We start from the raw sequence: 20,330 nt of genomic DNA, 5'->3' as shown, positions 1-20,330 counted from the left end.
GCAGCTGCTGGGGGCATGTAGCTTGGTTCCCGACTCTCGATTGTGCCTCTTTTCAAACTACGTATGTAAGGCGTCATATAGACTGTCAGTGGGCGAGACATTTAACATGCAGTGTGTGGATAGTGTGATACGGGCTAGAGGTGGCACTGCGATATTTTGGGGGCTTTTATCGTACCGTGACTTGGACGCCTGATTTCTGTTACGGTGACCATGAACCAGGATGCTCATTTCAACATTTGTGTGATCAAATGTTGCTCTTTCTTCTACACCTTCACGATCAGCACGGAGTGGGCGCTACTGTCTCCCATGACAACAACAGCAGTGTTCGCAGTGCTGAACGCATATATTCCTGGTTTGACGAAGACTCACGACGCCTATAGCATCTCTATACTCCCTTGAAACCGCTCGATATTAATTTGAATCGCTGTGACGCGCAACAATCCACATCCCCGCAATTCTAGTAATAAATGACCGTCTTCAGCTATATAGGGCGTGCTTGAAGAAACTTGTGGACCTTTTTCCTCGCCGTGTTGAGGTCATTATCAAGACTGGAGGCGGTGTTACAACATATTAGCGTGATGAGTACTATGTTACCCAGTACACTTATCACTGCAATAGCCTGTAGTGTCCTCCATGTCAGCAGTGCGCCTGCGGCCTTGCGTGAGACTAACCCTGAGTGCGATGTGTGGGGGAGTGCCCGGGAGCTACTGCTTTGGCGTAGGGAGAGCGGGCAGCGATCGGCCCTCATTTAACGGAGCGCTCCGCAGCCGGCAGTCAGTGCGTCTCCAGAGCTCGGAGTGCAACCATGGCCAGACGAGGAGCATCACTCGCCTACTGCGCCTGCGCACTCGCCTTCTTCGCAGCGGTCGCCACCACTGCAAGCGCCCGTGAGTACACTGTCATCGCCTACTTCACGGTGGCGTGGCTCTCACATTCCGCTCGGCACTATGCCGCTGTTGACTGATGTCCATTGTGGTTGATCTGCTATACGTAAACAGATTTGTGAAGCTGTAACTTGATATTAACAAAACTTAGGTAAGAACACAGGAACAGTTATGAAATTGTACGTTTGATGTTGTAGTGTCCGAGGAGTGGAAATGTAAACCAGTTCGTACGTAGATACACCTTCGATTACAACATAAACTATGTTTTAAATTTACACATTACAGCAAATTGACTGTGAGGACTGGGCCATTCGAATAGTTCAATTTAGTGTCGTGAAACTTTCTTAGTATTCACAGTGCTAATGTTTTTCAGTCTTACGTTACCGCCTATGTAGCTATACAAAATGTATTTAATTACTGCTTCTCACTGTTCTGGAAAACTGAACGTAAAGAAACATAAACGTGAAGCTTCGAGGCGTGTTTAGCTGGACCCGATGGACGCCAGCACCACCTCTCGGTCCAAAGCACAGTTCACACACAACGAACTTCATGTTTTAATAAAACTGTTTTCAGTTTTTCACTCTTCAGGTAATCTATCTGCGGAGGAAAAATCAACGTAGAAAAACATTTCAACTGCAGCTGGGTCATATTTTACTGTGTAGCTACAGTAATAGTTCAAATCAAACATTGTTATGTCTTATAGACGTTACTACATTTATACTTTGTAATGATCAACCTCATAAAATTAAGCTTAATATGGTGCAGAGCAGAAGCGGAAAATGCAAATAGTTACGCACTGCAATTGTGAGTGATTTTATCGAGTTATCGACCAAATTTGCTAGGGGAGTGAACATGTTACGTTAGCCGTAGTACTTCAAGTTCCTTACTCAGTTTCGTGTGTAATGAACACCGAAAAGTCGTAAATGTCATAGTACGAGTATAGCGATTTCTGGCAACTCGTCTTAACTGAACTAACACTACTTCATATATGTGCCCTAGCAGATGACGGAGATATTTGTTGCACCTACTTGTACTCTTCAGGCTGTGAACAGTACGGTGTTCTTCCTGTTTACGCTGTTTGTGGTTGTGTATTATTTAGTTAGCTTGAGAATTGCATTATGTCGAATACAACTATTTGTAAATGTCCATCTTGATCAAACAAATGTTACAACTCACAATTACCGCTTTTAGCTGCTGTCATTTTAAGATGATATTTATATGGATACGCGGTATGTGCTTGAGCGCTTATAATGTACCCATATATATATTTGACGTTGATACCTACACTAGAATATTTTCAGATCTGAAGATGGCAGCAGCCGAAACCGGTAACTGTGAATTGTACAATATATGTGATCAAGTGGGACCTTTACAAATGAAGTGCCGTAACATGATCGCGGACTCATTTGCAGTATTTGTCATCAATTGATAAATATGTAATAGAAATTATGGTGCAAAATGTCTGTGTGTATTCATTTAGAATGCTATTAACGAGCCACGAAATGGATGAAACATCAGAAAAAAATTACAGTAAGGAAGTTTCCCCTATGAGAAAAAATGTTACCTGTAAGATTAGTTAACAATAATCCTCTGAATTACTTTCGCCTTTAGCCAGTAAGAGGATCCTTCCACGTTGATCAATGCTAGCAGACGATCCTTCGTGGAGTATTGTAATTGTGTGGCAGTTAGGGAGCAATGCGATGTAGATAAAGTTTCATTCAGCATAGCAAACGCAGAAAACGGGGCCATTGATCCAAGGTGCACGTACTGCCCCCAGTCTGAGTGAGGGCTGTCTGGCTGGTTAACGACCGTAGGAAGTCTCAGGGAATCCTTTACTATTGCGCTTTAGAACGCTGCTACTGAAATAAAATTGATGTCAGCTGAAAGATGAATTTGACAGATCAACCACTATGCATAAATAATTTCAAAGCCGTTCCGTAAATGATGCCAAATCAAAACCGTCTGTGGGAAAATTACGAATTCATAATCTTAAAATACATAAATTAATTCTCGTTATTAGCGGAAGAGTCTGTGACAGCATCTCATTGATATCAAAATCGTTTATATTTATTGTGAATAGCGCAAATAATGTCGAAACGATGTTAGTATTACTATCAAAACTTTTTATATGCACATAAGTGGCGCGGAAGTATCAACAATCATCGTTCTGTGAAACATCCAGACGGATCCTTAAGAGTTATTAGTGTGACCTATTCGCTCTATTTCCTAGGTTTTTATGTTTTCCATCTAACATTTCATATGATAGCCGTTGACAGTTCAGAAACGCGTGCAAAGTGTCAGGTGCTATGAAGCATAATGTGTTACTACGTCAAATAACCAAAGATCGACAATTAAAGCTGCAAGGTTAGAGCCCTGCTTGTGAACTTTAAATGAATCCGTGAGATTTCCCGTCTGCTTTTCAGAACTATAGCATGACCCCCACACAGTATATGTAAGAAGTCTTTAGTAATATTTACTTTTTGTTTCAATCTAAGGTGCTTATTTGGTTGGCAGCGGATTCGCAATTGGCGCATTAGTATTTCCTTCAACAAAGGAACCTCCCCATCGCACTCCCCTCTGATTTAGTGGTAAGATGACCCTTTGAATAGCCGGTCAAAAACTGAACACAGATCAAGCACGAAAGAAGGTGTACTGAACTGTGGAAAAAAGAAGTAAAAAAGAAGCAGTGAATGGTCCAAAATAAATAAATAAATAAATAAATAAATAAATAAATAAATAAATAAATACGTGCAACATCGAGCAACTGCGAGTGCCCGTTATCTGGTCACGGTCTTTAACTGCGAAGGGGATATATCCTGGTCCAAATCTTCCTGCCTTATTTTTTTCACAAAGTTATGAACTGTTCGCCCGGTCATTGACATGTATGTTTGTTGTGTTCAAATTTGTGTCTGTGCGTCGTGTAACGTTCGTTTGCAACAGCGACATCTAACGAAGGGACCTCCAGACGTACTTACCTCTTATTTGTTCCATACAAGTACCGCGTGTAATGCCTCTTGCGTTCCGTTTTGGAAGTTTTGACTCTTGAATTCCTTCATTGTAACATGGTTCATACCTGTTTATTTGTTTGATTTCTGCGAGTGTCTATGCGGCATCTCTCCTGCTCTCACTATTCAACCAATTTACTTGCGACGCTAATATATTCATACCACAAGACTCATATTTTATAACTAACGTTTGTATGACAGCTGCCAAAAAACAGAGGAAGAACGGACACATCAATGGCCGAAGGGACAGTTCGTAAATTTGTGGAAGAAAAGCACGAGGGAGATTTGAACACGTGTCTCCCGCTTCGCAGTCCGAAGCAGTGACAACACAAGTCGCTTTGCAAGCCGTTCGATGTTTCACTTCTTGAGCTTGACCGTTCACTGCTTCTGTTTTGCTTCTTTTTTCGCACTTCAGTATAACTTCTTGTTTTCATGCTTGATCTGCCTTCCACTGGCCCATTTTACCACTAAATCTGAGGTGGTGCGACGGGGAGTTTCCCTTGTGCGTACCTTTGTCTAAGCGCACTTCCAATGAAGTGAATGAAGCCAATTTTTAGAATCGTATGTAATTTCAGAGTGTTAACACTAATAATTAAAACGGCGAGTACTCACAAAGCGGGGTGCAGTGTTCTGGGACAGCAGACTTCTTCACAGCTGAAACAGCAGCGCGCCTTACCAGAGCTAACGGCAGGCGTCAGAGCATGCGTAACAGTTTTCGCCGCGGCCAGATATGAAAGTAGTTTCTAGTAAACCGTTATTGGGCAGTGTGGCGCAAACGATGTGCTTCTCTCAACAGCTCCGCTAGGTAACCTATGAATGCACGGTGTTCATCCAACCTGTATAAATGTTTCGATAAATCTATCAGAACGTCATCTCCAGATACAAAGCTAAAACTCCGCCCGAAGCGGCCATGAAGGCCGAACAGTACAGATCGTCTGCCGTGTCATCCTCAGACCACAAGCGTCACTGGATGCGGATATGGAGGAGCATGTGGTCAGAACACAGCTCTCCCGGTCGTACGTCAGTTTCCCAGACCGGAGCCGCTGTGTCTCAGTTAAGTAGCTCCTCAGTTTGCGTCACAAGAGCAGAGATCAAACCGCTTGCCAAGGGCTCGGCAGACCAGATGGTCACCCATTCAACTGCTAGCCCAGCCCAAGTGCGCTTGACTTCAGTGATCTAACAGGAACCGATGTTACCTATGCGGCAATACCGTTGGCATTTCCAGATATAGCCATGTTATTTAAATACACTGGGAAGGGGTTAAGGAAACTCCAATCGATATACAAAATACAAAAGGATATTTCTTGCAGGAACATCCTACGGTTTTCATTTTGATGTATTTCCTCCTACTCTTACATCACTATCATAAAAATAATGGGTGAAAGTGTTTTTAAGAGTGTGTTCAGAGATTTCCGCTACAAACTTCTAGGATTTGTAGAGCGGACTGAGTATATAATATTTTGAATAGGAGCCCCGACGGTTTGAGTGTTCAACTCATCCACTTCTGTTTGGGGAACTGAATTAGGCGTGATGCAGTACCATTGTTACGTAAAAATTTAAAACGGAACTTAACGAAATATCCGTTTCACTTAAACACATTTGCTTTTATTAACATTCAAACATTGCGTGATTACATTATTCCGATACAAAAAAGAATCCAGGATACTTTACGTACAACACAATAGTGATGCATTACAACAGCGGCTCGATGTGGCGACCACAAACTTAGTTCGAAGCATGTTCTGGTACACACTCTCTACTCCACCTGATGTCTTTTAAGTTTCTAGTGTAGCGGCCAGAGCTCGTGCCAGCACATCTTCCTCATCTCTAAAGTGACATTAAGTGACATCAGGTGGCCGTCTGACATAGTATACGTCGTTCTACCCTCCCTGTTGCACACCAGGAGAGGCAGCTCTCAGACTTTTCTCATTTCCTCAGCAGACGTGGAGGTGTTACTCATACAAACGGAAACCGTCCTAGGAAGGAAACTTACGTTTCCGACGATAGGTTCCTGTTCAAAATATTACATACTCGATCCCCTCTATAGGTTCTAGAGGTTTGTAAGGGATATTTCCGAACACCCTGCATATGTATTAGGAAGACAGATAAAAACGGTCGAATCGGTCGTGAAAAATACATGCCGCTAGTGTCACGTTTAAACTGCCTTGTGTTTGCAACATATCCTTTAAGTCAACATAAGACCACTGATTGGTTACACTGCAATTTTAGCGACTCTTCAAGCGACCTATTTACAATTTTACCACCTAAAAATCTTTCCTTTTTTTATTAGGTGAAAACGCTTGATTATGAGAGCATAAATTCATTTTGTAACTTTCTGCGGTTTACGTTCCTATGTCCTGAACCGAGTAAGTTCAACGTTGGTAATTCTCTGGTCGCAAATGGATGATAGATATCTTTTCTTTTAATTTGAGTTTAGTTTCCAGATGTAACAAACTCGAAAAGTTGGGGGAGTTGTACATACAGTGATGGAGCGGTAGCTAAATAATTATACCAGTGATATTAACGTAATTATAATCAAATGTGACGCAGACATAATTTGCTTACAAATTCGAACCTTTTGGGTGATTTCACTGCACAGAGAAGAAAAAGAAAGAAAAGCAGTAACGAAGATTTTAATCTAAAAGAAGACGGCAGAGGGTTTAGATATTTCTTTTAATTTAAAAATTTAGTGTTTTGAAAGTTACCCTGTAATCACATTGCGACAGGCAATTTACAAAATGGTTCAAATGGCTCTGAGCACTATGGGACTTAACTTCAGAGGTCATCAGTCCCCAAGAATTAGAACTACTTAAACCCAACTAACCTAAGGACATCACACACAGCCATGCCCGAGGCAGGATTCGAACCTGCGACCGTAGCGGTCGCGCGGTTCCAGAATGTAGCGCCTAGAACCGCTGGGCCACCTCGGCCGGCGGCAATCTACAGACGTAAATTATTTTAAATCACGATTAGAATTTGTTCAAGGGATAGGCTACAACTTTTAATTAGTCTGTATGCAGTATACGCACTACCAATGCAGTTCCTTAACTCATCAGAAACAGTAGCGGCACATAGGCATTTCTCAGAAGTGTCAGACGAGCGACTCTACCTCGGTACGTCTGCCTCATTACCCGCGGCATTTTGATACCGTGTTTCTGTTCCTAGCAGTCACTTACAAATCGTGTTCATTACTTGTCGTTTCTTGCAGCACATCTGCTTAAGGTGTGTGTGTGTGTGTGTGTGAGTGTGAGCGAGAGAGAGAGAGAGAGAGAGAGAGAGAGAGAGAGAGAGAGAGAGAGAGTGTCTTACAGACGTTAACCGTTCTTGTAATTATAAGCTGATAAGAACTGTTCGAAATAACGCGAACACTGAAACGATAGCAGCAGAGATAGGCTATGTTGATGGATGGATAACCATGCTTAGAAGTATGAACTTATTTTATAGAATGTGTGAAAATAGCCATAAGAAATTGTTACAAGCACAATGTAATTTCAGGGTATTGATACTTTTCATAATCAAAAGCGAAACGCTTCACAAAATATGGATTGCAGCTTTCACTGACACAAGTGAGTCCGCCGCTCGTGGTCTCGCTCCTGAGCACGGGGTCCCGGGTTCGATTATCAGCGGGATCAGGGATTTTCACCTGCAGCGAAATGAGTGGGCGTTGTTGTGCCGTCTTCACCATTATCATACCCATTACGGTTGGAAGAAGGCAACGGCAGACCACCTCCACTAGGACCTTGCCTCATGCGGCGGTGCGGGTCATGTTGTCAAGTGTCGCTTCGTTTCCTGTACTGCCTGTGATGAATAGGTGTGTAGTGTAGTGTAGAGTTGTGTAGTTTCGTATATTGATTACAGGAGGCAGAGGATGAAACAAGGTCCTGCACACTATCTACTCCTCTGGAATATCACCAAGGGAGACGCAGACTTGAATGTCCTCATCAACGGACGGCCACCAACAAAAACGTTACATACATTCAATAGATGACACTACCGAGAAGTTTGGAATAACATAATAGCCATTATATTGTACGGAACGTTTTGTAAGCTCTAGGAGATTAGTACAGTTTGGCTCTTCGTTCTACGTAAATATTTCCAAACTCCTAAGAATGTACATCAGAATCAGTCTTAATCGTCTCCATGACAGTGGAACTGAGTGACTCTACAGCTTGCTTAGTGTATCTGAAATGATGCTGCATGCAGGACATGTTTAGGTAGAAAGCGCCTGAATTGAACGCAGAGTAAGGACTCTAAAGATGCGTAAACACATAGCAGATAAACACGAAGTATAAGCTCCACTTTGTAATTGGAAAGTAACAGTTGACAAGACGTTAAATTATCACTTACTCTCTGAAGTAGCAGTAATGTCGTTTTAACTTCTAAACATTTGCAGACAAATCGTAAGGCTGAGATAGATGCACTTGTGGGCTCTCATCTTCGGGTTTTCGAATGGTAACTATATCACATTTACAAGGATAATGGTTTGTTTGCCCATGCAATATATGATTGATGCAATGAGTTCTAAAATGAAAAGAGTAACAAGTACTGTAATTAGTTATATTTTACAGTTTCAATATAGTGACAACTAGATAGGAAGAATTTCGTTAGGCATCTAAATTCAGGACTAAATTATAAGTTGGTGCGTAAGTTCGTAGCGTTTTTCCGTAAGTTTAATAAACGCAACAGATAAACATAATAGAGACTTAATTTATCAATGATATATTGTCCTTCACTATTTGAAATAGTCTGCCAACGCTAGGGTAACCTTTAGATTGAGCGACGGTAGAAGTAACATGGTTTTGAGGCGAAGAACTCGTCGAGCCATGTTCAGAGTGCATTTTCATCCGGTAAGGAAGTTCCTTGATTATTTTTAGAGAGCGGAAAAGGTGAAAATCTGAGGGCCCAAGACCAGGTGAGTATGGTGCGTGCGGAATGACTTCCCAGACCAACTCCTGTAGAGGATCCACCGAGCGAAGTGCCCCAGCGGTTAACGCAGGCGACTGGCAGTCGGCACGATGACGATTCAAACCCGCTTCCGGCCATCCTGGTTTAGATTTTCAGTGGTTTGCCTTAATCGCTTCTGGCAAATGCCGAGATGGTTCTTTTCAAAGGGCACGGCCGTGCCGATTTCCTTCACCATCATTCCCTAATCCGAGATAGTGCCCCGTTTCTAATGACCTTGTTGTCAACGGGACGTTAATCTCCTCCTCCTTTTCTTGTTAGCCAAGCGGAATGCGGGCGGGCGGTATCACGGAATAGCATCGCTACACGCGGTCTTCCTGGGCGTTGTTCTTCGATTGGGTCCGCAAGACGTCTCAGTTGTTGACAGTAGCTGTCAGCAGTGATGGTTACAGCCGGGGAAGCAATTCGTAGTACACCACACCTTAAAAAAAATAGTTCGAATGGCTCTGAGCACTGTGGGTCTTAAAATCTGTGGTCATCAGTCCCCTAGAACTTAGAACTACTTAAACCTAACTAACCTAAGCACATCACACACACATCCATGCCGGAGGCAGGATTCGAACCTGCGACCGTAGCGGTCGCGAAGTTCCAGACTGGACGCCTTGAACCGCTCGGTCACTCCGGCCGGCACCACACATTCCACTTTCCACGAGATCCGTAACATTCTTTTTGTGGACGTGCGCAGGTCTTAGTACAGCGAGATGCGCCTTGTTTGGGGTCCACCACTCATTTCTTTTCTTATGGTACCACACAGACACCATTTTTCGTCACCAGTAACGATACAGGATATTAGTGGTCGGTATTGTTCCCTAGCCAATTGGTACCAAGCAAGCTGAGATGCGCTTATGGCCACCAACTGATTTCTGTGATTTTGGCTCAGAACACGCAGTACTCATGCACCCAATTATTGAACATTCCCGTTCCCACGTAAATGTTGCACTGTGATGGAATGATCACAGTTCACCACATCTGCGAATTATCCAGTCTGCTGACGTGCATTATTGTGGATTAATACGTTTAAATGATCTTCTTCAAACCCTGAAAGTCTCCAGGAGTGCGGAAAGTTACTAATGTCAGAACGATCTTCCGTAAACTGAGAAAACCATTTCCTTGTCGTGCTCGACACAATAGCTTCACCTTCATACACGGTGCAAATGTGTCTTGCTGACTTCGCTGCTGCACCCCTCTACTGAACTCAAACAGAATAGTTATGAAATGTTACGATTTATCCGCTTGGCGCTCCATTTTCTAACGTTCACAGTTTCACTCACTACAGTATCTCCAAATGACAAAATGACTACATGTGAACTCAAGTAGCAACAGTGAACTACAAATAAAAAAAAATGACAATCGATATATAAATCCATAGCAACCGGAATACCGACATGCAAAACAAAAAACCCCATCGACTTATAGATCAACCTAATAGTTCAGCAATTCTCTCCTTGACATGTGCTCTCACAGGGCGCATGCTGTGAAGGTGTCATGTCATTTACAGTATCACTTCTTTCTTGCTATATGAAACAAACTGAAATGGTTAAATCGAGGAATTATTAATCACGAATGAAACTTATAGCTCGTCTCAAGATGAATTTAGTAATTTTTTTCCTTATACAGGATGTTTCACTAAATAATTAAAAGCTTTGTTATCAAACAGTGAAACGCGAATCTGCAGATGTGTACCTGCAGTGTGGCAGGCCTAAGATTTTCAGTGCAGACTAACTAGAAATCAGTCAATAAAGAACCCAATTGCTTCTGTGGAGCGGCATTTAGTACTTGTTTCAAGAAATAGGCTTTCGGTGTGGCTGTGTAGGGTCACTGACCGTGGCCACATCAACTCAAAACAACCTTTTCGAGTACAACATCATGTTCGACGGTTTAATCTATTCACCAATATATTATTTGCTTTATATGACATAATTATAAATTGAAATGTTGGAAAGTATTCACTGAGATACTGACAGTTGGTAGGTTCGAAGGTGGCTGCATACTTAACGAAGCCGTCGCTCCATGTCTTCTACTGTCATTCTCAGATTCTAGTTCGCATAAAAATATCAAAACTTTGAAGTAGTAGATGAGATACACTGTGTTGTGCCTTCAGAAACAATTTATTGTTGCTTTGTATGATACAGAATTTGAAACATCTCTTGCATCTGTTATTTAAATATTAGTTTTAACGGGATAGATTTTTTTGCTGTTAAATATAAGTGGAAAGCAGTCCCCCCTTAGCCGAGTGGTGCGCGCGTCTGACTGCCATGCAGCGGGACCAGATTCGATTCCCGGCCAGATCAGCGATTTTCTCCACTCGGGGGTTGGGCGCTGTGTGTTGCCCTCATCATTTTATCATCATAATCGCCACGCTAGTCGATCAGTGTGGCGCCAAAAGAAGAGACTTGCATCTCGGCAGTCGAACTTTCCTAGGTGGGGTCAATCAGCCATCAATCATATTTCGTTTCAGTGGAAAGCAGTATGAAACGATAGCTCACTTGCTCTTTTCACGCCCAGAGTCAGCTTGTGTCCAAGATGTGTGCGCCATTTCATTCTGCAATTTAACTGTACTTTGAGAAGCACTGGTATAGAAACTCGCATGATTGCTGCTTTATGAGCAGCGTTTTAAATTCTCTGTTCAACTCCGCTGAGTCCTTCGTCGAAAAGCCAGGCTACTTCTGCACATGAGTCACCCCTTTCACACGGTCGAAATGTACAAGAGAGAGAAAACAGAATTATTTTGAAGGCTCTACTGGAGTACTGGAAATACTGTCCAACCGACCAGCGTAAGCATGACGACGCAGAAATTGTGCGTGCGTTGAATGAAAAGTAATGCCTCCTCCTTCGGTAACTGGATTTAGATGGGAATATTTTAATAAATCAAAACCAGAAATAACCCTTAGAATGTAATCTTTAATTACTAGTATTCACTTTTTCACATAATTACCAGCCAATTGCCGGCCGGTGAGGCCGAGCGGTTCTAGGCGCTTCAGTCTGGAACAGTGCGACCGCTACGGTCGCAGGTTCGAATCCTGCCTCGGGCATGGATGTGTGTGATGTCCTTAGGTTAGTTAGGTTTAAGTAGTTCTATGTTCTAGGGGACTGATGACCGCAGATGTTAAATCCCATAGTGCTCAGAGCCAACCAACCAGCCAATTGGATACATTTCTGCCAACGATGAACAAGATTTCTGATGCAGTCACGGAAGAAGTCGACACTCTATTTCCGCAATCACATTCTCACGGGGTCCCTATCAGAAGCATAATGATGTCCCTGCAGATCGTCTTTCATTATTGGGAACAGGTGGAAGTCAGACGGTGCTAAATCCGGAGTGTGTGGAGGATGCCGTATGTTGGTGATATGCTGAAGTTCTGCTGTGGTGGCACGTGAAGTGTGTGGTTTGGCATTGTCATGCTTTCGGACCCTTTTCAGTCGTGGTTTCAGAGTTCGCAGCGTTGTGATGTAGCGTTCTGAATTTATTGTTGTTCCACGATGAAGTAAATCAACATGGATAACACCATCTGTGTCCCAGAACACTGTAGTCACGACTCTTCCAGCTGAGGGCTGCGTCTTGAATTTCTTTTTCTGGGGCGATTCCTTAAGCCGATATTCCATAGACTTACTCGCCCATAGACGCACAGTACTCACATCAACATAAACGCCAATAGCTGCTTTCATTCTCTCATGATTCTCCTTTGGGGTGACACCTTCTGCTGTCAAGAATTTAATGACTGCACGTTGCTTAAATCTCATTGACCGACCGTCTGCGCAGGGTTCCATACATTCCACTGTAACAACACAACCGTTCAATGCTAAGGCTTCCCGCCAAGTGGAGCTGTAGAGTTCAATGCTAAGGCTTCCCGCCAAGTGGAGCTGTAGAGAAGAGGCTACGGAACAAGCCAGTACCTGCCGCATAACAATGCTGCCAACTGTTGAACAGTTACGATAGTGGAGGCATTACTTTTCAGTCAACCCTCGTACATAAGCACTGCTGTCATATCATCGAAGCGTGCGTCCGTGAGTGCAAGCATGCGTGTGTTCTCTCTCTCTCTCTCCCTCCCTCCATCCCTCCCTCCCTCCCCATTCCCTTCCACCTCCCACCTCCCTCCCTCCCATGCAGGCTCACACAATTTAATGGTACGGGCTGTTATTCAGGCGGAAAAGAGTGAGCCCATGCAGACAGATATAGAATCCATGGTTATTGGTTTCCTGCTGTTTGTTTGCGCACGTAGCCGTGACGTTCAGAGACCATGACGTAGACAGGAAGCTGAAGCATCTAGGGATAGACCTACATATACGCTACAGATGTGGAGTAATGTAGTAGACAAAGGTTGGAAAACAAGAGCGCTCAGCATACAACAGCCAGTATCCCTCCCTGCAAAATTCACAAGTAATCAGGAAAGTAATCAGGAAATGATTTCTACCACTGCCCATTCCAACCCATACTGACTTCGTATGAGAATAATCATGATACGACTGCGTAGAAGGAATTCCCGCACCCATTGGTGACATTGCTAAAGAAATGTAAATATTCCTTATGAAGTGGCAGAAAGGGATTGAAACGCCAGAAATTCCTACAGTACAACCTGGCGAGCAAGCAAGGGTAAATATGTAAATGATTTCCGAAGGTAACTTTCAAGTAGATAAAATATCTTGATTGATGAACCACTGACGAGTCGGGGATGAGAGATCTAGCGAGTTAGTACTTACAGGCAGAACAGGAAATGGAAAATCCTCTGCATTGTGCCATCTGTGTGACTACAGCACCTAAAGTTTTTTTTTGTTTAAAAGTAAGAAAGCCGTAATTAACTTTGAAATGTTTCGGAATTATGAGTAAATTTGTGCGAACATTGGGTATTCGAAGTTGCAGGTGATTTTTTGTTAGTTAGAAGGACATAGTGGGTTGTGTTGTCAGGGGTCTGGGTGAAATCGACAAGAAGATAGAGCTGAAGGTCACGGACCTTAGGTGCGCGTTTTGCATGGAGCCGGTTCCTACAGTCGGCCACGCGATGAAAAACAACGCAGTACGGCCTACTTGAGCAAGCCAAGCACCGTTCTCGCGGATGCGTGCCTCCCGCAGCTGTGGCGGAAGACAGAGGACCACGTCACTCTATTCCGAGCACCGCATAACAAAAATATAAAAGTAGTTCAGGAGGCGACAGTTGACGGAAGTGACGAAACGGGTCAACTCATAGATAATTTGTCATGCTTTTAATTTTGGGCCGATTTTCAGCATATAACGCAGCAGTGATTACGCAGCAACTTTACCTCACACTAGAATAGTTTGGTAAGCATGATGCTGGAACAAGCTATTGAAAAAGTGCTGACAGTTCTTCTCAAAATTCTCTTCTATGTAAGATGTGCACTTAGTCCTGTGATTTTCATAGATTTTTTTTTACCCTTGTAATATTATATTTCGTCACCTTAAGTATAACAGGTATTTATGGGGGCGATCACTTCATCTTTTAACGCAAAGTTTTTGCCGCCTAGACAACTGTAACGTAGGGAATACAGAAAGATGGCTGTGGATTAAATGACGAGAATGAGGCTCTGCCACACCAGGTTAGATCCCTATTGACGCATCTCGCTACTGCAAGAGCTGTGGACTTGAACGTTTGTCCTATTGAAGGCGTATGTTCTTGTATGCCAGTTTTGGTCGTTCTTCGATGATTTCCTGGTTTAAATGAACAGAAAAAGTAGGAAAGAAAGTCCCAATTATGGTTCTTCTTATGTTTACAGGATGTATCGAGATTATAAAACTCTCTTTAACGTTGGTTTGCATGCCGCAGTGCAGTAGTGGGCATAGTCTTATTGCACGTTGTAGGAGGTAACGACAGTTTAACGTGGTCTGCGAACCACGGTGTAGTTCAGCATTTTGCACAGGTTTGTATATCACGTGCGAGAAGTTAAAGGAGCAATAGGTGGTAGAAACCATCCGACGACTCACTAGAGACTGAACCTTCGAGCACTGAATTTTTAGTCTGAAACTCACCCACGTATTCACAGCACCGCACACAACAATTATGACAATAAATCTTCCCACTATATGGACATTGCGCAGCAACAACGATATATTTTCAGTAGTAAAAAGACAGCTACGTTTCAAAAATAGCATAGGCTTTGTTGGCGCGTCTTACCTTTCTAAGGCACCTTCAGAAATCCTGCAAGGAAAAATACATGAAAGCAGATTATGTATACATGAAGATGGTATCTGTTTTTCGGGCATGTCCGAAAGTACAGATACCATCTTCATATAGTTAAGGCTAACCGGCCATTGACCTTCTTCTGTGCGGATGCACACGCATTGCCCAAACTCTTAAGGGACTCGGTAAGATTGTCTGCCGCGAGTAATGAGTGTAATGGGCAGGGGCACTACGAATGTAGTGTGTGGACATTAAGTTGGGAATGTGAGTCTCACGTGTAGCGTGCAAGGGATAAGTCCCTGCAGTCGCACTATCCTCTGTGCCTTCGGTGGCTCAGATGGATAGCCGGCACGGTAGCTCAGCGTGTTCGGTCAGAAAGCTGGTTAGACTCTGTAATAAAATAAAAAAATAAAATAAAATAAAAATAAAAATAAAAAAACTGAGTGAAAGGATGAACAACGAACTTGAACGGATGTCAAGTGACGTCCGCAACGACCAAAGACAACGATCAACAACGGACAAAATGAAAAAAAAAATAATGGCCGGCACGGTAGCTCGGCGTGTTCGGTCAGAGGGTTAGCTGTCCCTTGTAATAAAAAAAACTGAGTTAATCAATCAACAACGAACTTAAACGGATGTTTTACGACGTCCGCCCCGAGCAGATGCAACGAACAAAAGCGAACAAAATGAGATAAAAAAAATATGGTTAGAGCGTCTGCCATGTAAGCAGGAGATTCAGGGTTCGAGTCCCGGTCGGGGCTCACATTTTCACCTGTCCTCGTTGATGTATGTCAACGTGTGTCGGCAGCTTAGGGTCTTGATTTAATTATCATTTCCTTCAGATTCGGTATATGGTCCTGTGCAGCATAAGAAAGTTGTAAAAACCTTTTTACAATACTATAAAAGCCTCAGATTGAAGAGGGACGTACGTATAGGAACTGCAGGTATCGCATTAGACATAAAGTAGTCGAAATTTTGGTGTGCACCTAAAATGCGAAAGTAAAAGACATTGCCTTAGACTAGCAAGGAAGAGCGAAATTGCAAATTAGCTGCGGGGCCGTGAGAGAGGCGCCGATCCTTGCCTTCGACGATTGCACGAAGCTATGCTTGGATAGGACAACACTTCTAATCTTGACACAAGCACTGGAATACAAACTGCAGTGCCGGCTGCGGTGGCCAAGCGGTTCTAGGCGCTACAGTCTGGAACCGCGCGATCGCTACGGTCGCAGGTTCGAATCCTGCCTCGGGCATGGATGTGTGTGATGTCCTTAGGTTAGTTAGGTTTAAGTAGTTCTAAGTTCTACGGGACTGATGACCACTGCAGTTGGGTCCGATAGTGCTCAGAGCCATTTGAACCATTACAAACTGCAGTGGTCGTGTATACATGGCCGTGTTTCCGCAGGCTGCGTGTAACCGGCAGGCAGGTCGCTGCCGGCGCAGCGGACGGAAGCTCCTCTAGGTGCCGTTTACCGGTTTGAAAGTACAGTGAATAACAATAAAAAAAGGACATATAGTGACAATTAAAGTCAATACAAATAAACAATGGATTTAAAATAGGTGATAACAATGAGACAGATGTACGAATAACGAAACAAGAAATTAAATAACTAAACTGTGGCGCCATCTGTTGGTGTCAAAAGTAAGGACAAATAGCTTGTTTACAAAGCAGACAAGTTATTTACAAAATTCCGTAATTCAAACGTAAAATATAGGATATAGAAATAAACTGGCGTCTTTACGAGGAGAATTATGCCACTGCTCAATTATGCTATCATCATTGTCTCTTAAAATGTCTGATTCTTGGTAATCATCCGGTTACTGAGACTAACATGTTTAGCTACGAGAGTGCTCCACATTCTCCAATTTCTCCAGCGAAGCCAGTTTTTTACTCTTGAGTGCGAGATGAAAGATTTGAAGCGATTCTAGTACGGGCTCTGCGTGCCTGCTATCTTTTAAATCCTCGGTGAATGAAGAATTATTTTTAATCGTATCTTTTTTAGTGAGCATATGCTCCAGAAATCTTGTTCTGGAGATCCAGCCGGTCTGTCCCATGTAAGACGTAGTCATTGAGTGCATCATACTTTATGAACGCTGGAATGAGAGAATTTGTCATTACATGGGTGCTCATTATGTATAAAGTAATAGTGGATTTTAGTATTTTACAAAACTTTTTACCACCTTCTTATGCTACATAATGCCATACCCCTAATCTGATTTTATGTATTTCTCCTATGTAGGATTTCTGAAGATATCTCAAATAGGAAAAAGACGTTAATAAATCCTATGCTATTTTTGCAGCCTATAATGTTTCTGCCTACTGAAAACATTGTGATAATCCCAAAATGCAGTGCTCATCGCCTTACCAGCACCGCCTTACCAGTCTTCATCGGAGTACTCTCATCGACCTCTGTCTCTTTCTAGTTTCACCTGGACTTGCTATTGACAGCAAACTTTAGTTGCACTCCTGCAGTTACCCATTAGAGAAATAACCTACACTGTAGGCTGTCACTTTGCTGCGACCTTTATTCTTAGCAATATTTTTGTTCCTGTATAATCCAGGGTTGCAAAGCAGCCCTGCATAACATATATGATATGTACTATACTTTCTTGTCGTGGTAGGTCACATATTCCTATTTATGTAACAGTTACTCTAATACAAGGTTGTGTGTGGGTTTTGGTGGGTACTGCTGTTTGGAGTCAGTCTCACCACAATGAATGCGATTGATGTGCTCAAGAGAGTGTAAATACGTCAGAATTTTCCATAAAAATCCTAAGCATGGATTTTGCAGTAAGAATTGTTAAACCATGACAATTTATTACGGAATTACTGTTGTTTAGTATTGAATAACTGCAGTTTTAACCATTCCCTACTCTGTGTTTTCTAAGTAGCGTAATCGTTGATTCTGTAGTATGAGTTAGACTTGGAAATATTTGGGTTTTAGATTTTTTAACCTTCTTGGGCAATTTATTGTAAAATTTTATTCAGATGTAGAACATTTTTTTGTTTTTTCTTATTTTTGTTTAATTTTGATGAATGTAAAAACTCTCGTGTTAACACACCATATCCAGGATTTAGGAGGAATGCTGGCCCTGGATTGAGAACGCCGGGCACATTAAAGATGAAAGCTGGTGTTTTAGCCAGCCTGGATGTGGTTTTTAAGCAGTTTCCCACATTTAACCAGCTGAATACCGGATTGGTATACATGTTTCACAACAGATATACTATTCGCAGACATTTATAACACGTCTGCACACTTTTTCTCGAGAAAAAATTAGCTGCAGATAGATGGGGTACACAAATTGTGACCTGTGGGTAGAGAGGGGCGGTGTGGGAGGATAGAAGGGGTGGCAACAGCCACTGACATTGCCAAATTAAAAAGTTAACATGCCAACCTTGTGACAATATGGGATAAGAAAAAACAATAAAATGTACACTCCCTGTGGTGTCACAGATCGATACTGAACCCAGCAGCATGTCACAGTTGGCAACGGTAGAACACGTTTTCAACAGACACCGGTATAAGTCACGCGGGGAACCAATGATGCGCGCCCAGTGGGCCACACCTTCAGCAGCTCCGACTACCAGCAACACCGACTCAAAGGAAGGCCTCGGCGCTTGGTGGTGACGTTACGTCAACTAGGCACGGCGAACGCCAGGTCTGTTGCAGGCAGGAACACCTGGGCGTGCTTATCACTATAAATGTCTTATTTTTGGACAAATCGTTTGCTATTGTTTTGGATTCTGCAGATTTATTTAGATGAAAGATTTTCTTACTATCGTAAAGCTACAAATGAAGATCATAGTTGTGTATTACTGAATCCTCTCGAAACAAAAATAGATCAATATGAGACGATGCTTTGCTCCATTGCAAGCTTCGGAAATTTTACATTCAAGTAACTATATTTACTTGATCCATTTTGTTATCGATACTTACCCCCTTTCAATTAACTCGTTTCTTTATTTATTTTCGTTTGACATCTTCACTGAAAATGTGAACTAATTTACACGTGTAAATGTCCAACTGTTGCCAGTCATTAGATTGCAGTCGTTTCCAACGAAAGGAATTCTAAACAGGAAACAAAATAGCTCCATACCTCAAAAATACTGCTGAGCTTAAACTTTTTTATACATGCGCATTAGAAAAGATAAATATTCCCCTCTTGCAACCGAAAGGAGAAACTTTATAAGCCAAAAAAATTTTATTTCATAAGACAAGTATCTCTCTTTTGCCCCCTCTCCCAACGTATACAATCGCAAGATATTTTATTAACATTCAGTGCTCCTCACCCCATAGTCAACCAAGATACCTAAGGAAGAGCACCAATATGTTCACAGTTTCTTGTAAAAGCAACCCAGTAAAAACGTAACTTCCTCACATTTACAAATAAGGTAAAGAAGCACGAATTCTGTTGCTGCTGGAACATGAAGTTGTTTTTGTATGTCAGTCCTTAAAACGGGTGGAAATTTAAGTTCAGGAGTACACAATTTGTTAAGAAGTGTAATGAATTGCACAATTAATTGATTGCAGAAATCTCTCAGAACAATGTGTGTCGGTCAACTACCGCCCAGAGTTTCACGTTTTCCTGTGTCAGAGAGGGAGACACCACCATTATGAGTATGCCTGCAACAGACCTGGCGTTCGCCGTGCCTAGCTGACGTGACGTCACAAACAAGCGCCGAGGCCTCCTTTGAATCGGTGTTGCTACCAGCAGCCTCTGCCGCCGCGATATAGGATGGCCGGCGGCAGCTACACGCCACAGTCTCAGTCGCAAGCTTCGAAAGGCTTGTATTAGTCAGCCTTCGACAATTCGCTCGTGCATTAGTAGTGGAAGCCTCACATCGCATGGCGTTTGTAGTTTGCTCCTCGTAACAGCTGGACTTTATTGCTGTTTGTTCTTTTGTAAAGTTTCTTCGCAGGGCGTGGAGTGCACGACAATGTAAGTAAAACTTCTGTTTATTGTATTTCCGACTCGCTAATGATTTCTGCTCCTGTCCATCTTCCCTACGACGGCAGCTGCTGCTCCACGCAGTAGCCCACCTCTTCTTATTACTGTGTACGAAGTAGGACGCAACACTCTCCGTAAAAGTAAGCTCAGTAAGGCTCTTGCTCCATGATCATTGACGCTGCTGTTTGGGAATACTACTGATATTCCGTCATGTGCACAATAAATGGGTTGATGTACTCACATGGTGGTGCAGTTAGAAATGAAAGCTGTTTAGACAGATCTTTACAGCGAGTTGAGTTACTACTTTTTAGTTATAACGGCACTTTTCTGTAGGATGAAGACTGTGTCAGTTTTGTGTATGACACCCCCTCCCCAGGAAAGTGTTCCGTAATTATAAATGG

General features: G+C 42.7%; 1 protein-coding gene across 1 annotated transcript in view; it reads left to right on the top strand.

The window, feature by feature from the left end:
- Positions 1-768: 768 nt before the first annotated feature.
- Positions 769-20,330, top strand: part of LOC126352796 (CLIP domain-containing serine protease HP8-like) — a 54,665-nt gene continuing 35,103 nt past the window's right edge. Inside the window, exon 1 of the mRNA XM_050002714.1 lies at positions 769-887. Coding sequence (XP_049858671.1) covers positions 806-887 — 82 coding nt within the window. The 5' untranslated portion in view covers positions 769-805. The remainder of the gene's footprint in view (positions 888-20,330) is intronic.

This window comes from Schistocerca gregaria, chromosome 1 (genome assembly GCF_023897955.1).
Source record: "Schistocerca gregaria isolate iqSchGreg1 chromosome 1, iqSchGreg1.2, whole genome shotgun sequence".
In the NCBI taxonomy this organism is placed as follows: Eukaryota; Metazoa; Arthropoda; class Insecta; order Orthoptera; family Acrididae; genus Schistocerca; species Schistocerca gregaria.
This window is presented reverse-complemented; position numbering and strand designations above follow the sequence as displayed.